The sequence below is a fragment of the Mobula birostris genome, chromosome 29 (genome assembly GCF_030028105.1).
Source record: "Mobula birostris isolate sMobBir1 chromosome 29, sMobBir1.hap1, whole genome shotgun sequence".
Lineage (NCBI taxonomy): Eukaryota > Metazoa > Chordata > Chondrichthyes > Myliobatiformes > Myliobatidae > Mobula > Mobula birostris.
Genome location: NC_092398.1, coordinates 11,606,520 through 11,621,213, shown reverse-complemented (window position 1 = coordinate 11,621,213; position 14,694 = coordinate 11,606,520). Strand labels below are relative to the sequence as shown.

The following is a 14,694-nucleotide window of genomic DNA, read 5'->3' as shown; positions in this document are numbered from 1 at the left end:
GATTTTGGAAGCTGCCTGTGTGGAGTTTGCATGTTCTCCCTGTGCTCAAGTGCACTTCAATGGGACCAACCGGGGGAGGTCTTACACTTGAACAGCAGGGCACTCAGGAGTGCAGTAGAACAGAAGGATCTGGAATACGGGTCCATAATTCATTGAAAGTGGTGTCACGCCATAAAGAAAGCTTATGGCACATTTAGACTTTCATAGATCAAAGTACTGAGTACAGGAGATGGGATGTTATGTTGCAAGTTGTGTTAGTGAGGCCTAATTTGGAGTACTGTGTGCAGTTTTGGTCACCTACCTACAGGAAATATGTAAATAAGGTTGAAAGAGTACAGAGAAAATTTACAAGAATGTTGCTGGGATTAGAGGACCTGAGTTATAAGGAAAGAATGAATAAGTTAGGACTTTATTCCTTGGAACATAGAAGATCGAGAGGAAGATTTGATAGAGGTATACAAAATTATGAGGGGTATAGACAGGGTAAATGCAAGCAGGTGTTTTCCCATTGAGGTTAGGTGTGACTATAACTAGAGGTCACAGGTTAAGGGTGAAAGGTGAAAAGTTAAAGGGGAACATCACAGGAAGGTTCTTCACTCAAGTGTCTTGAGAGTGTGGAATGAGCTGCTAGCACAGGTGATGCACGCGAGCTCGATTTCAAAGTTTAAGAGAAGTTTTGATAGGTATCTTCAAGCTCCTGTACCTTCTTCCTGATACTAGCAATGAGAACAGGGCATGGCAACACTCACAACGCGCTGGAGGAACTCAGCAGGTTGGGCAGCATCCATGGAGATGATCAGTCAACGTTTCCACGGATGCTGCCCTACCTGTTGAGTTCCTCCAGCATATTGTGAGTGTTGCTTTGACCCCAGCATCTGCAGAGTATTTTGTGAGAACAGGGCATGTCCTGGATCATGGGAATCCTTAATGATGGATGTGGCCTTTTTGAGATATTCGCTCCTTGAAGATGTCCTGGATACTACGGAGGCTGGCGCCCATGATGGAGCTGACGAAATTTACAACTCTCTGCAGCTTATTTTGATCCTGTGCAGTAGCTCCCCCCTCCCTCACCCCCCACCAGACAGTGATACAACCAGTTAGAATGCTCTCCACGGTGCATCTGTGGAAATTTATGTACGCCTTCGGTTTCATATCAAACCCCTCAAACTCCTACTGAAATGTAGCTGCCGTTGTGCCCTCTTAGTGGCTGCATCGATATGTTGGGCCCAGGATATATCCTCAGCCCAACATGTGATTTGATGACTCTAACCCTATTTCATTGTCACAACGCTACCTAGATGTAGAAAGCAACAGAATGATAAAATAAACATTTTAACTTAATCCAAAAAGCATATTTTGATCAGCTACCTTGATTGAATTAACGTTAATGATTTCAATGCAGTTGCTAGCCAGGAGTCTGTCAAAGCTTCTACATCTGCTTTTAATTGTTGTAATGAATCCCTCTTGGCTGGGTTGAGGAGTTCTGCGAATTAAAAAAAATAACAATAAAGCATTTATTTCCTGCAGCCAAAGGAAATGAAAAAAAACTTTTAAAGTAAGTAATTTACCTTCAACGTTTGTACTGTAAGTGTTGTAAATTTTCTTCACTTGTCGATATCGAAAGGCCAGCTTTCTCATCCAATCAACACCTCCCTGACCAATACCTCCTGAGGAGTGGCTCGAGCCAGGCACCGATCCATGGAAACCATCAGCAGCAAAGTCATAATTCCTGAAACCAACATGTTACAACAGATTAAATGTTAAATACCAACAAGAAAATCCAAGACACATGGGAAGCTGCAGCTGCTGGTAATCTGGAGCAACACAAAATGCTGGAGGCACCTACTGGGCCAGGCAGCCTATGTGGAGGGAAATGGACTGTTGATGTTTTGGGCTGAGACCCTTCATCAGGACTGATGAAAGGTTGGGCTAAAACAAATAACAAAAACACTGTCGCCTTGTAGTGGCATTTGGTTAAAAATAACATAACATATGGTTGTAGGAACATACTGCATGTCTTTCCAGTCAGCACCATCGCTCATTATGATGGCTAGTCTTGCACTTCAACTCTTTTTCAGCACTGTCCCCATGTCCCTCAATGCCCAGATCTCAGCAGGCCAGGCAGCATCTATGGAAAGTCAACATTTCAGGCCTAGACCCTTCTTCAGGACGGGACAGGAAGGGGAAAAATCAGATGGGGGAGGGGAGGAAGAAGTACAAAGTGATAGGTGATGGGTGAAACCAGGAGAGGGGGAGGGGGTGAAGTAAAGAGCTGGGGAGTTGATTGGTGTAAGAGATAAAAGGCTGGAGAAAGAGGAATCTGATAGAAAGAGGATAGAAGACCATGGAAGAAAGGGAAGGGGGAACGGGGATGAAAGGAGCACCAGAGGGAGGTGATGGGCAGGTAAGAAGATAAGGTGAGAGGCAGAAACAGGTGAAGGAGGGGGGCAATTACCAGAAGTTGGAGAAATCGAAGTTTGTACCATCAGGTTGGAGGCTACCCAGATGGAATATAAGGTGTTGCTCCTTTGTCGTGGCAGTAGAGGAGGCCATGGACTGACATGTCGTAATGGGAATGGGTTTCAGCCTGAAACGTTGACTGTTTACTCTTTTGCACACATGCTGCCTGACCTGCCGAGTTCCTCCAGCGTTTCGTGTGTGTTGCTTTGGATTTCCAGCTTCTGCAGACTTTCTTGTGTCTGTGCTGTGAATGAACACAACTGATTCTCCATTGTCTTTCAGGGATAGAATTCCAAAATTTTGGCATCCTCCGTGTAAAAGTAACTTAAGTTTTCCAATTATTCAAACAATGTTTTGCATTTTTTACAGCAATAGCCCATTACTCCACAATTCTCTTGTACATTAGATTCCTCTTTCCTTGACAAAATACTTAGCAACCTCTTCTTAAGTTCCTAGTATGATAAGACAGACATAGAAACATAGAAAACCCACACCACAATACAGGCCCTTTGGCCCACAATGTTGTGCCAAACATGTACTTACTTTAGAAATTACCTAGGGTTACCCATAGCCCTCTATTTTTCTAAGCTCCATGTACCTGTCCAGGAGTCTCTTAAAAGACCCTATTGTATCCGCCTCCACCACCATCACCAGCAGCCCATTCCACGCACTCACCACTCTCTGCATAAAAAATTTTCCCCGATGTCTCCTCTGTACCTCCTTCCAAGCACCTTAAAACTGTGCCCTCTCGTGTTAGCCACTTCAGCCGTGGAAAAAAGCCTCTGACTAGCCTCTCATCATCTTATACACCTCTATCAGGTCACCTCTCGTCCTCCGTCGCTCCAAAGAGAAAATGCAAAGTTCACTCAACCTTGACCTCACAATCTACCTTGCTCTGATTTTGCATCTTATTGTCTATCTGTACTGCACTTTCTTTATTCCGCATTCTGTTTTGTTTCCCTTCATACTACTTCAATGCACTGGGCAATAATTTGATCTGTACTCTACTCTAGATTTTTACTCTACTTGGCACATGTGACAACAATAAACCAATTCCAGTTCCTACTGATTTCATGCCATTATCTTATTGGAAGCCACTGTTGGATCTGTTTATTTTCTGATCCTTAGGGTTCTTCTAGGAGTCAGGAATGACGAGTAGTCTTAATTCTAAGATTTGTTTACTTTAGAATACAAACAAACACACAAATACTAAGGAAACTAAATAAAGAGCTGAGAAATGATGCTGAGAGGTGAACGCATGTGAAGTCAAAAGGAATAAAGAAGCAAAGAGAAGATGGTGCCTCTGAAAAATCCATCAGTTTTATAAGGAAAATTCTTTAGATCGGAATTAACTAACAGGCTACATAGTTAAAATAATTACATCACGTGGGTAAGGTGCTAATACTTAGCCAATGCAAAATGAGAAAAGTGATAAACTGTTAGTTTAGCTGCTATACCGCTTTCTGCCAGTGAGTGGGGATGAACCACCACATACTGTGAAAAGTACATGAGTTTGTTAAAAAGTACAAATCTTATAAAAAGTATTATTTTAAAAAGCAGCTGTTTCCAACACCGCCCAAAAAATTAGTTTATAAACACAAGAAATTAATAAATTAAATGAGAAGCCCAATTCTCCACAAGATGTTCAGTACTGCCTTTATAATCAATTTACCTATTCTCTACAGGAGGAGTTTCCAATCTTTTTTATGCCATGGACCAATACCTGTAAGCAAGGGGTCTGTGGACCCCAGGTTGGGAATCCCTGCTCTATAGGTAAAGTTGTATAGAATTTGACTCTATCCCAATTCAAGACTACGTTCACTCAGTCCTTGTGATCCATGTACTCGCAAGCCAGTGTTTCTAAACATTGTACAGTCCTCCAGACCCCTGACCTTTGGAGTTCATGTATTACGACAGTACAATGTAAGGCTTCCCAGAAAAAAGAAAGACGATGTATCCAGCCTCTTTCCAATTAGAACGGAAGCAGTCACATTAACTGGGAGCAGGGTGACCTCGAGTGGCAGCTGCATCACCTAAAAATCTTCCCTGACTCACTAGCTTCAGAATAAAACATGGCGAAGCTCCAGAAGTTAAAAGCAGTGGTAGCTTGTTACCCACAACGGATTATCTGTGGAGTCTGAGAGGTTCTAATTTAGAGCTCGTTAGGATGAAAGTTGCTATGGAGAGAATCACAGAATGACGCCTCCCTTTCACAACCACCACTAAGATTTCACAAGGTTTAAAACTTTCTGTGATATAGTCATAGGTGGTGGCAATTCAATTTAATTTTTTTTATGACAGGGAAAGTATTTGAGATATCCGTGTTTTTTTGTTATCCATCAGAAACCAATGGTAATTGCATTCAGATAGGTATTGAAACATTCAAATTATCTACACGTTGCTTTATGGTTTTCTTTCGGTCTCTATAGAATCAAGGGTTGTAAGTAAAGAAACTGCTTTTGGCCCACCACATACATTCCTACCTATTCTTTTCTGGTGGCTACACACAGTCACTTCTTAATGAAGATAATGTATGTACAAATGCAAGCCATCAGCCAAGTATATCCAAAGAAATAAGAGTAAATCTTTCTTTCCCTCTGAAATGAAAAATTCTTAGCAGATAACTTTGTACCTTCCTCAGACAGCCTAAATAAAATTTAATTTTTGGGCTAGAAATTTAACAATTACAAGTGTAAAAGTACGTCATAGCTACATCTGCACAATAGTAGAGGAATCAGCCATTTAGTTCTTCAAATCTGGTCCAGCAATCATTTAGATCACATCTGATCTGTACTTTAAGTCCTTTCATGAATCTGAGTAACACTGGACAGCCTTGCGTTAATAGAAACCTATTTCAAGTTTTTAAATTTGCATTTTGATCCCAGCCTCAACAGCATTTACAGGAGAGGCTGGACTTTTTACCTTTTGCATGTGAAGTAATGTAGTTCAGAATTTAAAAAAAAATTAAGTAGTGGAAAATGTTCAAAATCTAACTCAGTTATTAATCCTGTGTAGAAATTAATCTTGTGTAGTCATAAATGAGCAAACAAAACACTTTGAACTAAAATGCAAAAAAAAGTTTAAATGTATTACGTTAAATCTTGTCCGTTGTCATCAGCTGCAACGTCCTCCACGTGAACTTGGTCACACTCCTATTGAATAAGCAAGATAAAGAGTGAATGTATCAAACTAAGGTGTCTAATTTTCACAATTTACTAAAAGCCTAACAAACCGAGGAAATTTGACCTGAATTGATCACTAACTAAGACTTTTCTTGAATACAATATCCTTCCCCCAAATTCTGTTTTGATGCCAGTATAAAAGCAATCCATATCTGACTTCAAAACACTAAACAGGAGTGTAGAAACAAACACAAACTAAGTGGGGGAGGGTGGTTGGGGGTCAATGATCGTTCTGAATAATTGCCGGTTTTTTTTTGGTGTCAGTGGGGTGGGTGGGTTTGCTGTTTCTCCTTGAATGACTTCTATGGTTTTCTTCGTTTCATGGCTACCTGGAGAAGACGAATCTCAGAGTTGTATACATACTTTGATAATAAATGAACCTTTGAACCTTTAGAACATTAATTGGAATCTATCATTATCCAATTCCAATTGCAAAGAGAATAGAAGATCAAGGCATATTCAATCTCAAAGCAAAAAACAAAGAGACTTCAACACAAGTATTTCTGACACATTAATATTATGCGGTTATCCAATATCCATTACCTCTAAATCATTGAAGAATAAGTGAGTGTCAGCAAGATTGAAGATCATTTCCTCCATCCGCAACCCTAAGGTCAAAGCTGACGCAGGATCCTGTAGATTAACCAATAATATAAATTGGGATTAAGTTTTAATAATAGTAATGTTAGCTCCTCTAGTTCTGGAAGGAGTTTCTGAAATGAGTCAGGAAAGAAAAATTAAACTTTGTTTTTGATCGGTCTCCAGTTATCGTCGCTGCAAGATTCATATGGTATCAAACAAGGACAAGAGTGCTCTCGGCCACAAAGCTAGGGATCAAAAACACAGAAAAATTTACATATGGGAAATTACAATGTCTTATTGGGACTGTAGGTAAAGCATAACTGGAAAACAGGAGGTATTAATGAGATGTATTCCACAAGGTTGCAGCATCAACAGAACAGCATAGCACTGGAGCAGGTCTTTCGGCCCAGGATATTATGCCAAAATCACAAACACGGGAAAGTCTGCATAGGCTAGAAATCCAAAGCAACGCACATGAAAAGCTGGAGGAACTCAGGCCAGGGAGCATCTATGGAAAAGAGTAAACACTTGATGTTTCGGGCCGAGATCCTTTATCGGGACTGGAAAGGAAGGGGAGTAGGGAGGTGGGGGGGAGGGGAGGAAGAAGTACAAAGTGGTAGATGATAGGTGAAACTGGGGGAGGGAGAAGGGCTGAAGTAGAGAGCTGGGAAGTTGATTGGAGAGAGAGATAAAGGGCTGGAGAAGGAGGAATCTGATCGGAGAGGACAGAAGACCATGGAAGAAAGGGAAGTGGGAGGAGCAGCAGACAAGAATGGGAAATGTTGAAGGGGAGAGCAATTACCGGAAGTAAATGCCTCCCCTCCCCCTAACTTCTGACATGTCCCCTTCCTTTCCAGTCCTGATGAAAGGTGTTGGCCTGAAATGTCGACTGTTTACTCCCTTCCACAGATGCAGCCTAGCCTGCTGAGTTCCTCCATTTTGTTTTAAATGCCGATGTGACTGTAATTAACTGCTGAACCAGCTTCACACCACACAGTTTAGTCGTTTCCTACCTTTCCAAATCTTTGTGCGTACGACCCAGTTAGCAACGAATGAAAGACGATAATGGTTTCATCCAAATCCCAAACAAATACACGCTGCAAAAGAGTACATAAATAATTATATATTTTCCTATGTGCATCTGAGATAAGCTGCCATACTACAGTTTCTAAAGCTGTCTGTGTGAAATATCTATTATTCTGAAGGCAGCAATTTTGTTAACACTCCTTACCATTACTCTTGATCACCATTATTCAATGTTAGAAATGGAAACAATTTCTGATCAAGTTTACAAATTCTGGTTTATGTCTTACTTTAGAATGTGACTCTTGCAGCACAATGCACTGCAAGGAAAAGCTACACTGGGACAACTCCTCCACTTCAGCTTCAACATAGAGACAGATCCAAATATCTATGTAGAAGACCCAGTAGTTGGGATTGTGTTAAAATGGAAGTAGCATGTTTCAGCTGAGCACATCTACATGAAATGCTGTCGCAGGAAAGCAGCATCCGTCAGAGATACATACCACCCAGGCCATGCTCTCTTATCGCTGCTGCCATCAGGAAGAAGAGACAAGACCCTCCGGACTTGCACCACCAGGTTCAAGAACAGTTACCACCCCTCAACCATCAGGCTCTTTAACAAAAGGGGATAACTACACTCCCTTGCCTATCTATTGACATGTTTCCACAAGCAATAATCGCGCTTTATGAATATCGATCTCTCGAACTTCTGGTAATGCTCCCCCCGTCACCATTACCCATTCCCTTGTCTCCTTGCCTGCCCATTGCATCCCTCTGGTGCTCCTTCCTCCCTTTCCTTTCTTCCGTGGCCTTCTGTCCTCTCCTATCGGACTCCCCTTTCTCCAGCCCTGTATCTCTTTCACCAATCAACTTCCCAGCTCTTTACTTCACCCCCTCCCCCTCTTCTGGTTTCACCCATCACCTTGTGTTTCCTTCCTCCCTCCCCTCCCCCACCTTTTAAATCTACTCCTCATCTTTTTTTCTGCAGTCCTACTGAAGGGCCTTGGCTCGAAAAGTCGACAGTACTATTTTCCATACATGCTATAGGTTCCTCCAGCATTTTCTCTGTGCACTTTAAGGACTCTTTATCCTGTTATTTCATGTGCTCATAATTTATTGCTCAGTTTGTTGTCTTCTATGCTCTTGCTCCTTCATTGATCCTGTTTATAGTTACTATTCTATAGATTTGATGAGTATGCCCACAGGAAAGTGAATCTCAGGGTTGTACGTGGTGACATATATGTATTTTGATGATAAAATTTACTTTGAACTTTGAATTTCATCCAGCCCCTGCCACTTGTGGATGACCTTATGCTAAACTGTACCCAACGTTGCAATACAACTTTCTCTAGGCCTCTCAGCTCCCAAACTGGTAAATCTGCTTACTAACGCAAGCTCATCAGGAAACAACTGCTTATCTTTCCTCTAAGAGTTTTGCTTCTTATGAAATTATTTTAGTTCCCCAAAAATAGTTGGCTTGCCACTATTAGCATCTCCAGCTCCCTTTCTCTTCAAAAGGTTAGTGAAAAGCTAGACATACCTCCAGTTTATTATCAGGTGGTGGGGATGAACAACTTTTCTTTCCTTTCCCCCGGGACTTTCCGCTTGGATTTTTTTGGGATTGTTCCTTAAGCTCCTTTATTACTGTGGTTGACAGAGTTTGCTCTGCAGCAGAAACTCCTGAAGAATAATCAATGTTAAATGACAATATCTTTAAACAAATACAAGTCCTTCAAGTCTGCCAATTTTAATTTTATACTAGTGTAAAATCCTGGTTGTTGGCTTTCAAAGCTCTCCTGCATTTTTTTTTAATACCAGCTTTACTCAGTCCTGTTCAAAGCTAAGCATTTGTAAAAAATAATTGGATTGGTTTTCCATAAATGTAGAAGACCATAAGATACAGGAGCAGAAGTAGGCCGTTTGGCCCTTCTAGTGTGGTCCACCATTTTGTCATGGCTGATCCAATTTTCCTCTTAGTCCCAATCTCCTGCCTCACCCACCCCCCTGGTATCCCTTCATGCCCTGACTAATCAAGAATCTATTGACCTCTGCCTTAAACATACTTAAAGACTTGGCATCTACAGCTGCCTGTGGCAATTAATTCTCTCCACATCCACCCTATCAAGGAAGGGTGGCTGGACTGCTGCGTTCACCAGCAACTTTTATGTGTGTTGCTTGAAATTCCAGATCTGCAGATTTCTTCACGTTTGCCTTTCACCATTCGATAGGTTTCAACGAGTCCACTCCTCATTCTTCTGAATTCTAGAGAATACAGCCCCAGAGCCATCAGACACTCTTTATATGATAAGCCATTCGATTCTGGAATCATTTTTGTGAACCTCCTTAGTACCCTCTCCAGTTTCAGTACATCCTTTCTACGATAAGGGTCCCAAACCTGCTCACAATACTCCATGAGGCCTTACCAGTGCTTTATAAAGTCTCAACACTACATTTTTGCTTTTATATTTTACCCCAGTAAAAAATGCCATACCATCCGCAAAACAACAACAAATCATTTAATAGAACATAGAACATTACAGCAGAGTCCAGACCCTTCAGCCCACAATGTTGTGCCGACCCTCTAACCTACTCCAAGTTCAATCTAACCCTTCCCTCTTACATAAACCTTCATTTTGCTATCATCCATGTGCCCTTCGAGGAGTTTCTTATCACAACAAATGTGCAACATTAATTTGTAATCTCACTGAAACATAGAAAACTCTCCTGCAGCATGACAGAGAAACCTTGACTGTAATCATGCAAGATTACATTTGGATTATTTATAGGGGAGATTTTATACATATTAATACAATGCTATAAACCTGGAGACTGTTTTGAGGAAGTTACTAGTCAATGGTCTGATAAATCTCATTGTATTCACATCTGCAAAAATAATTGTAATGTTCTTGATCCAGCAAAAAGGATTATGGAATTCTATTTTTACTGTAAGCCCTATCCGACATGACAAAATAGTCAAACTGTTCAATATAAAAGTTTAATGACATTAATCCTTTGAAAACTAGATACTTGCATGGAAATACATTCTCTCAGGTTTGATTACCTTGGAACTGTAAATTTTAACCATGAAAATAGCATGCCTTTCAAAGCCTCAGCATGAAAGAAACCAAGATCATCTTCACTATTTGGATTTTTCCCAGGTGGAATATGAAAAGAGACTGTAAGATCATAAGACACAGGAGCAGAATTAGGCCATTCAGCCCATTGAGTCTGCTCTGTCATTTCATCATGGCTGATCTCAGATCCCATCCAACCCCATACACCTGCCTTCTCACCGTATCCCTTGATTCCCTGACCAATCAGGAATCTACCAACTTCCGCTTTAAATATACACACGGACTTGGTCTCCACCGCAGCCTGCGGCACAGCATACCACAGATTCACCACTCTTTGGCTAAAAAAAATCCCTCCTTACTTCTATTCTAAAAGGTCATCCCTTGATTTTGAGGCTGTGCCCTCTAGTTCTGGATACCCCCACCAGAGGAAACATCCTCTCCTCATCCACCTTATCTAGTCCTTTCAACATTTGGTAGGTTTCAATGAGATCCCCTGCATTCTTCTAAATTCCAGTGAGGACAGGCCCAAAGCTACCAAACGCTCCTCATATGTTAACCCCTTCATTCCCAGAATCATCCTTGTGAACCTCCTCTCCAATGAGGAGCTCTTTCTGATAAGATTAGATTCAACTTTATTGTCATTGTGCCAAGTACAGATACAAAGCCAATGAAATGCAGTTAGCATCTGACCAGAAATGCAAAGAATAGTGTTATTTACAAAAACTGTGAATAAAAAGTAAGTGCTACAGCATACAAATATAAAAGTACTGAGACAGTACAATATGGGTGCAATACTGCTTAGCGCTGTGATGTGAGGTTCAGCAGGGTCACAGCCTCAGGGAAGAAGCTCTTCCTGTGCCTGCTGGTGCGGGAGCAGAGGCTCTTGTAGCGCCTACTGGATGGGAGGAGAGTTAAAAAGTCCATGGTTAGGGTGAGATGCATCTTGATAATGCTTTTCGCCCTGCCCAGGCAAAATGTTTATGATAGATGTTCTCAATGGTGGGCAATTGGGTGCCGATAATCCACTGGGCAGTTTTCACCACTCGCTGGAGTGCTCTGTGGTCCGATACGGGACAATTGCCATACCACACTGAGATGCAGTTGGTGAGTATGCTCTCAATGGTACAGCAGTAAAATTCCGTCAGTATCCTGGGACAGAGGTGAGCTTTCTTGATGCTCCGCAGGAAATAAAGGCGCTGTTACGCCTTTTTGATCGGGATGGAGAAGGGGCCCAAAACTGTTGACAATATGCCAAGTGTGGTCTGACCAGTGTCTTATAAAGCTTCAGCATTATCTCCTTGCTTTTATATTCTATTCTCCTTGAAATAAAAACCAACACTGCATTTGCCATCAAGAGTTGATAAGAACATGGGCAGAATAAAATGGGATTAGTGCGTAATGGTTGCCAAGGACTCTGAAGGGCCTGTTTCCATGCTGACTGACTCCAAATATGGAAAAACTACCACTTTCTACAAGTCAAAAAGCTTAAAAGCCCTCACAAAAATAAAACTGATATTGGTACCCGGAAGAATCCAAATAGTGAAGGTGATTTTTGTTTCTTTCGTGCTGAGGCTTTATAAGGCATTGGTCAGATCACATTTGGAGTATTGTGAGTAGTTTTAGAACTCATATCTAAGAAAGGATGTGCTGAAAGGATAAGGGCCCAGAAGAGGTTTATGAGAATGATCCTGAGAATGAAAGGGTTAACATATGAGGAACGTTTGATGACTCTGGGCCTGTACTTACTGGAGTTTAGAAGAATGGGGGGTGGGGGGGGGGGTTCTCATTGAAACTTACCAAATATTGAAAGGTCTAGATAAAGCTGACAGCAGAGAGGAAGTTTCCATTAGTGGGAGAGTCTGGGACCAGAGAGTACAACCACAGAATTCCTCACATCCCTTTAGAACAGAGATGACAAGGAATTTTTTAGCCATAGGGTGGTGAATTGGTGAATCTGTGGAATTCATTTCAACATAAATATGTCTGTGGAGGCCAAGTGATTGGGTATATTTAAAGTGGAGGTTGATGGGTGTTTATTTAGTAAGGGCATCAAAAGTTATGGGGAGAAGACCGGAGAATGGGGTTGAGAGGGATAATAAAGCAGCCATGATTGAATGGCGGAGCAGACTCATTGGGCTGAATGGCCCAATTCTATTCGTATGTCTTATGGTCTTAAAACTGTTCAAACTTCAGTTCGGACTAGGCAAAGCTTCAGTAAGGACTAACTTTAAAGATGCTTCCATGTACTCATAGGCTTCAGTAGGAAGAAGATTGCTAAATGTAATGAAAATTGCTATTTTTTATGCATCTTATATAGGAGCAGAATTACGCTGTTTGGCCCATCGAGTCTGCTCTGGCATTTCATCGTGGCTGATCCATTTTCCCTCTCAACCCCAATCTCCTTAACTGCAACCTTTAAGTTTTTTGGGAGGAATAAAGACCATTTTTTTAAAATCTTAGTTAATTTGAAGTTAGTCCAAGGTTGAACATCCTACCTCCCCAGACCTTGAAATGTTGAAAGTTAAGTTTGCCAAGGAATTTTATGCAGAGGGCACATTAAATGTAAAGGAATATAGCTGCAGATTAGTACTGTAGACATTAATCTTTTTGAAAAGAATGATATTATGACATTACCCGATTGAAAATTCTCATCTTTGGAATTAGAAACCGCTGCTTCTGTTTTTTGCAGTTGGTAGGTGACAGTTGTGGTGCTGGCAGGTTGAGGGTTTGAAGTCACGGTCGACGCATAATTTGAACTCTGAAAATATGGCACATATTGGTTTTGCCCAAGCGATGTGTAGGAATGATACTCCTAGGTAAATGAAAACAAAGAGAGGCAATTTTTTGTTTTGTTTTTAGCGTAGCTCAAGATAAAATTCCGAAACTAAAACTGGAACAAGAAGACATGGTGTACCTGATTAGAACTGCTGGGAGTTGCTACATTGGCAACAACAGTGCCACCAGAATAAATACTAGTTCTTGGGAATCCTGCACCTGATGGAAAGGAAAATTAAAGCAACTTCAAACACAGACGTGCTACAGTAAAACTGATAATCGGCTATCTGTTATTCAGAAATTCAGAAGGTATTCGCCCAGCAAGTGATGTTTCCTGTGCTCCCTTTCACTCAACAGAGCCCATTCCTACACTGCCTTTCAACTTCCAAGTTGCTGGTGAACGGAGCAGGCCAGGCAGCATCTCTAGGAAGAGGTACAGTGGACGTTTCAGGCCAAGGCCCTTCGTCAGGGTCTCAGCCTGAAACGTCGACTGTACCTCTTCCTAGAGATGCTGCCTGGCCTGCTGCGTTCACCAGCAACTTTTATGTGTGTTGCTTGAATTTCCAGCATCTGCAGAATTCCTATTGTCTGCCTTTCAACTTAGCCAATTGATTTAAAAATAGCAGATTCAAGGAGCGTTGATATCTAATTAGTTCTTTTCCCCTTTCCGCGCCTTGTAGTGCATCGAGTGGCACCTTGTGATTTTCCTTAGCATTTGTCTGTTTTTACAAGGCCAAGTAGCTAGCTTAACATTCAACCCAGCACGGATGGAAAGCATGCAAGGAGCCGTCTGGATTCGAACCCTGGGCCATTTGCCTCAAAGTCTGGTGCTGATGCCTCTACACCACCAGCCAGTTATAATATCTAATAGTCTGGAACATCTGCAACCCAGCACAGCCAATATCATGAGCATGCCAGATTAGTAGGTCTTTACTGTGCATGGTATCTTATAGATTTAAAGACTATTACAATAAAACTCTGATAGCTCAGTATACTGATTTTTTTCAGAAATCCTGATGGTTTAGCATCTGGCTCACTTATGGGTCTGGATGGATTCAGGGTTGCAGCTGGGGACACCTGGATTAGAAACATGGCAGGTTTGCAGCTGGAAACAATACCCTGGAGTGCTTGCCTGTTTCAGCTGACAAACTGAAAACAGGCAAGCAGAAGCATACAGGACTGTGTTTTCTACTAGATTTCATCTCACTGGTTCACGAGAAAATTCATTACATTATTGTACAATATGTGAATTCTTTTGTAGTATCATTAAGAGTAACATCAAATAGCCTGGAAAATACTTATGTCTGTTTCCATCAAAGTGTGATGATCAATTTTACTGTAACTAATCAGAAATATTACTAACGTTTAGAACCTTTTACACAGTAAAAATGTCTAAATTGTGAAACATGGTAGCATACACATTTACTGTACATAATCCTTTTATGCAGAGACTTTAGGCATAATACCATTGTTAATACAGAGTCAGAACATTCATGGTGCAAGTTGGCAGTGGATTGGGGAAGTACAGAATCACACGTTAAATGCTATTGAAGAGTCTACCAAATGCGTCGTTACAGCAGAGAGATGTGGAAAGACAT

General features: G+C 41.3%; 1 protein-coding gene across 2 annotated transcripts in view; it reads right to left on the bottom strand.

Moving 5' to 3' along the window:
- LOC140190230 (protein phosphatase EYA3-like) overlaps positions 1-14,694 on the bottom strand; it is a 71,097-nt gene that overhangs the window by 12,642 nt on the left and 43,761 nt on the right. For both annotated transcript variants that reach the window (XM_072246790.1, XM_072246789.1), the window contains exons 9-16: positions 13,236-13,315; positions 12,956-13,133; positions 8,788-8,927; positions 7,238-7,321; positions 6,186-6,275; positions 5,554-5,612; positions 1,569-1,729; positions 1,369-1,483 (exon numbers count right to left, since the gene is read on the bottom strand). In XM_072246790.1, coding sequence (XP_072102891.1) covers positions 1,369-1,483; positions 1,569-1,729; positions 5,554-5,612; positions 6,186-6,275; positions 7,238-7,321; positions 8,788-8,927; positions 12,956-13,133; positions 13,236-13,315 — 907 coding nt within the window. The remainder of the gene's footprint in view (positions 1-1,368; positions 1,484-1,568; positions 1,730-5,553; positions 5,613-6,185; positions 6,276-7,237; positions 7,322-8,787; positions 8,928-12,955; positions 13,134-13,235; positions 13,316-14,694) is intronic.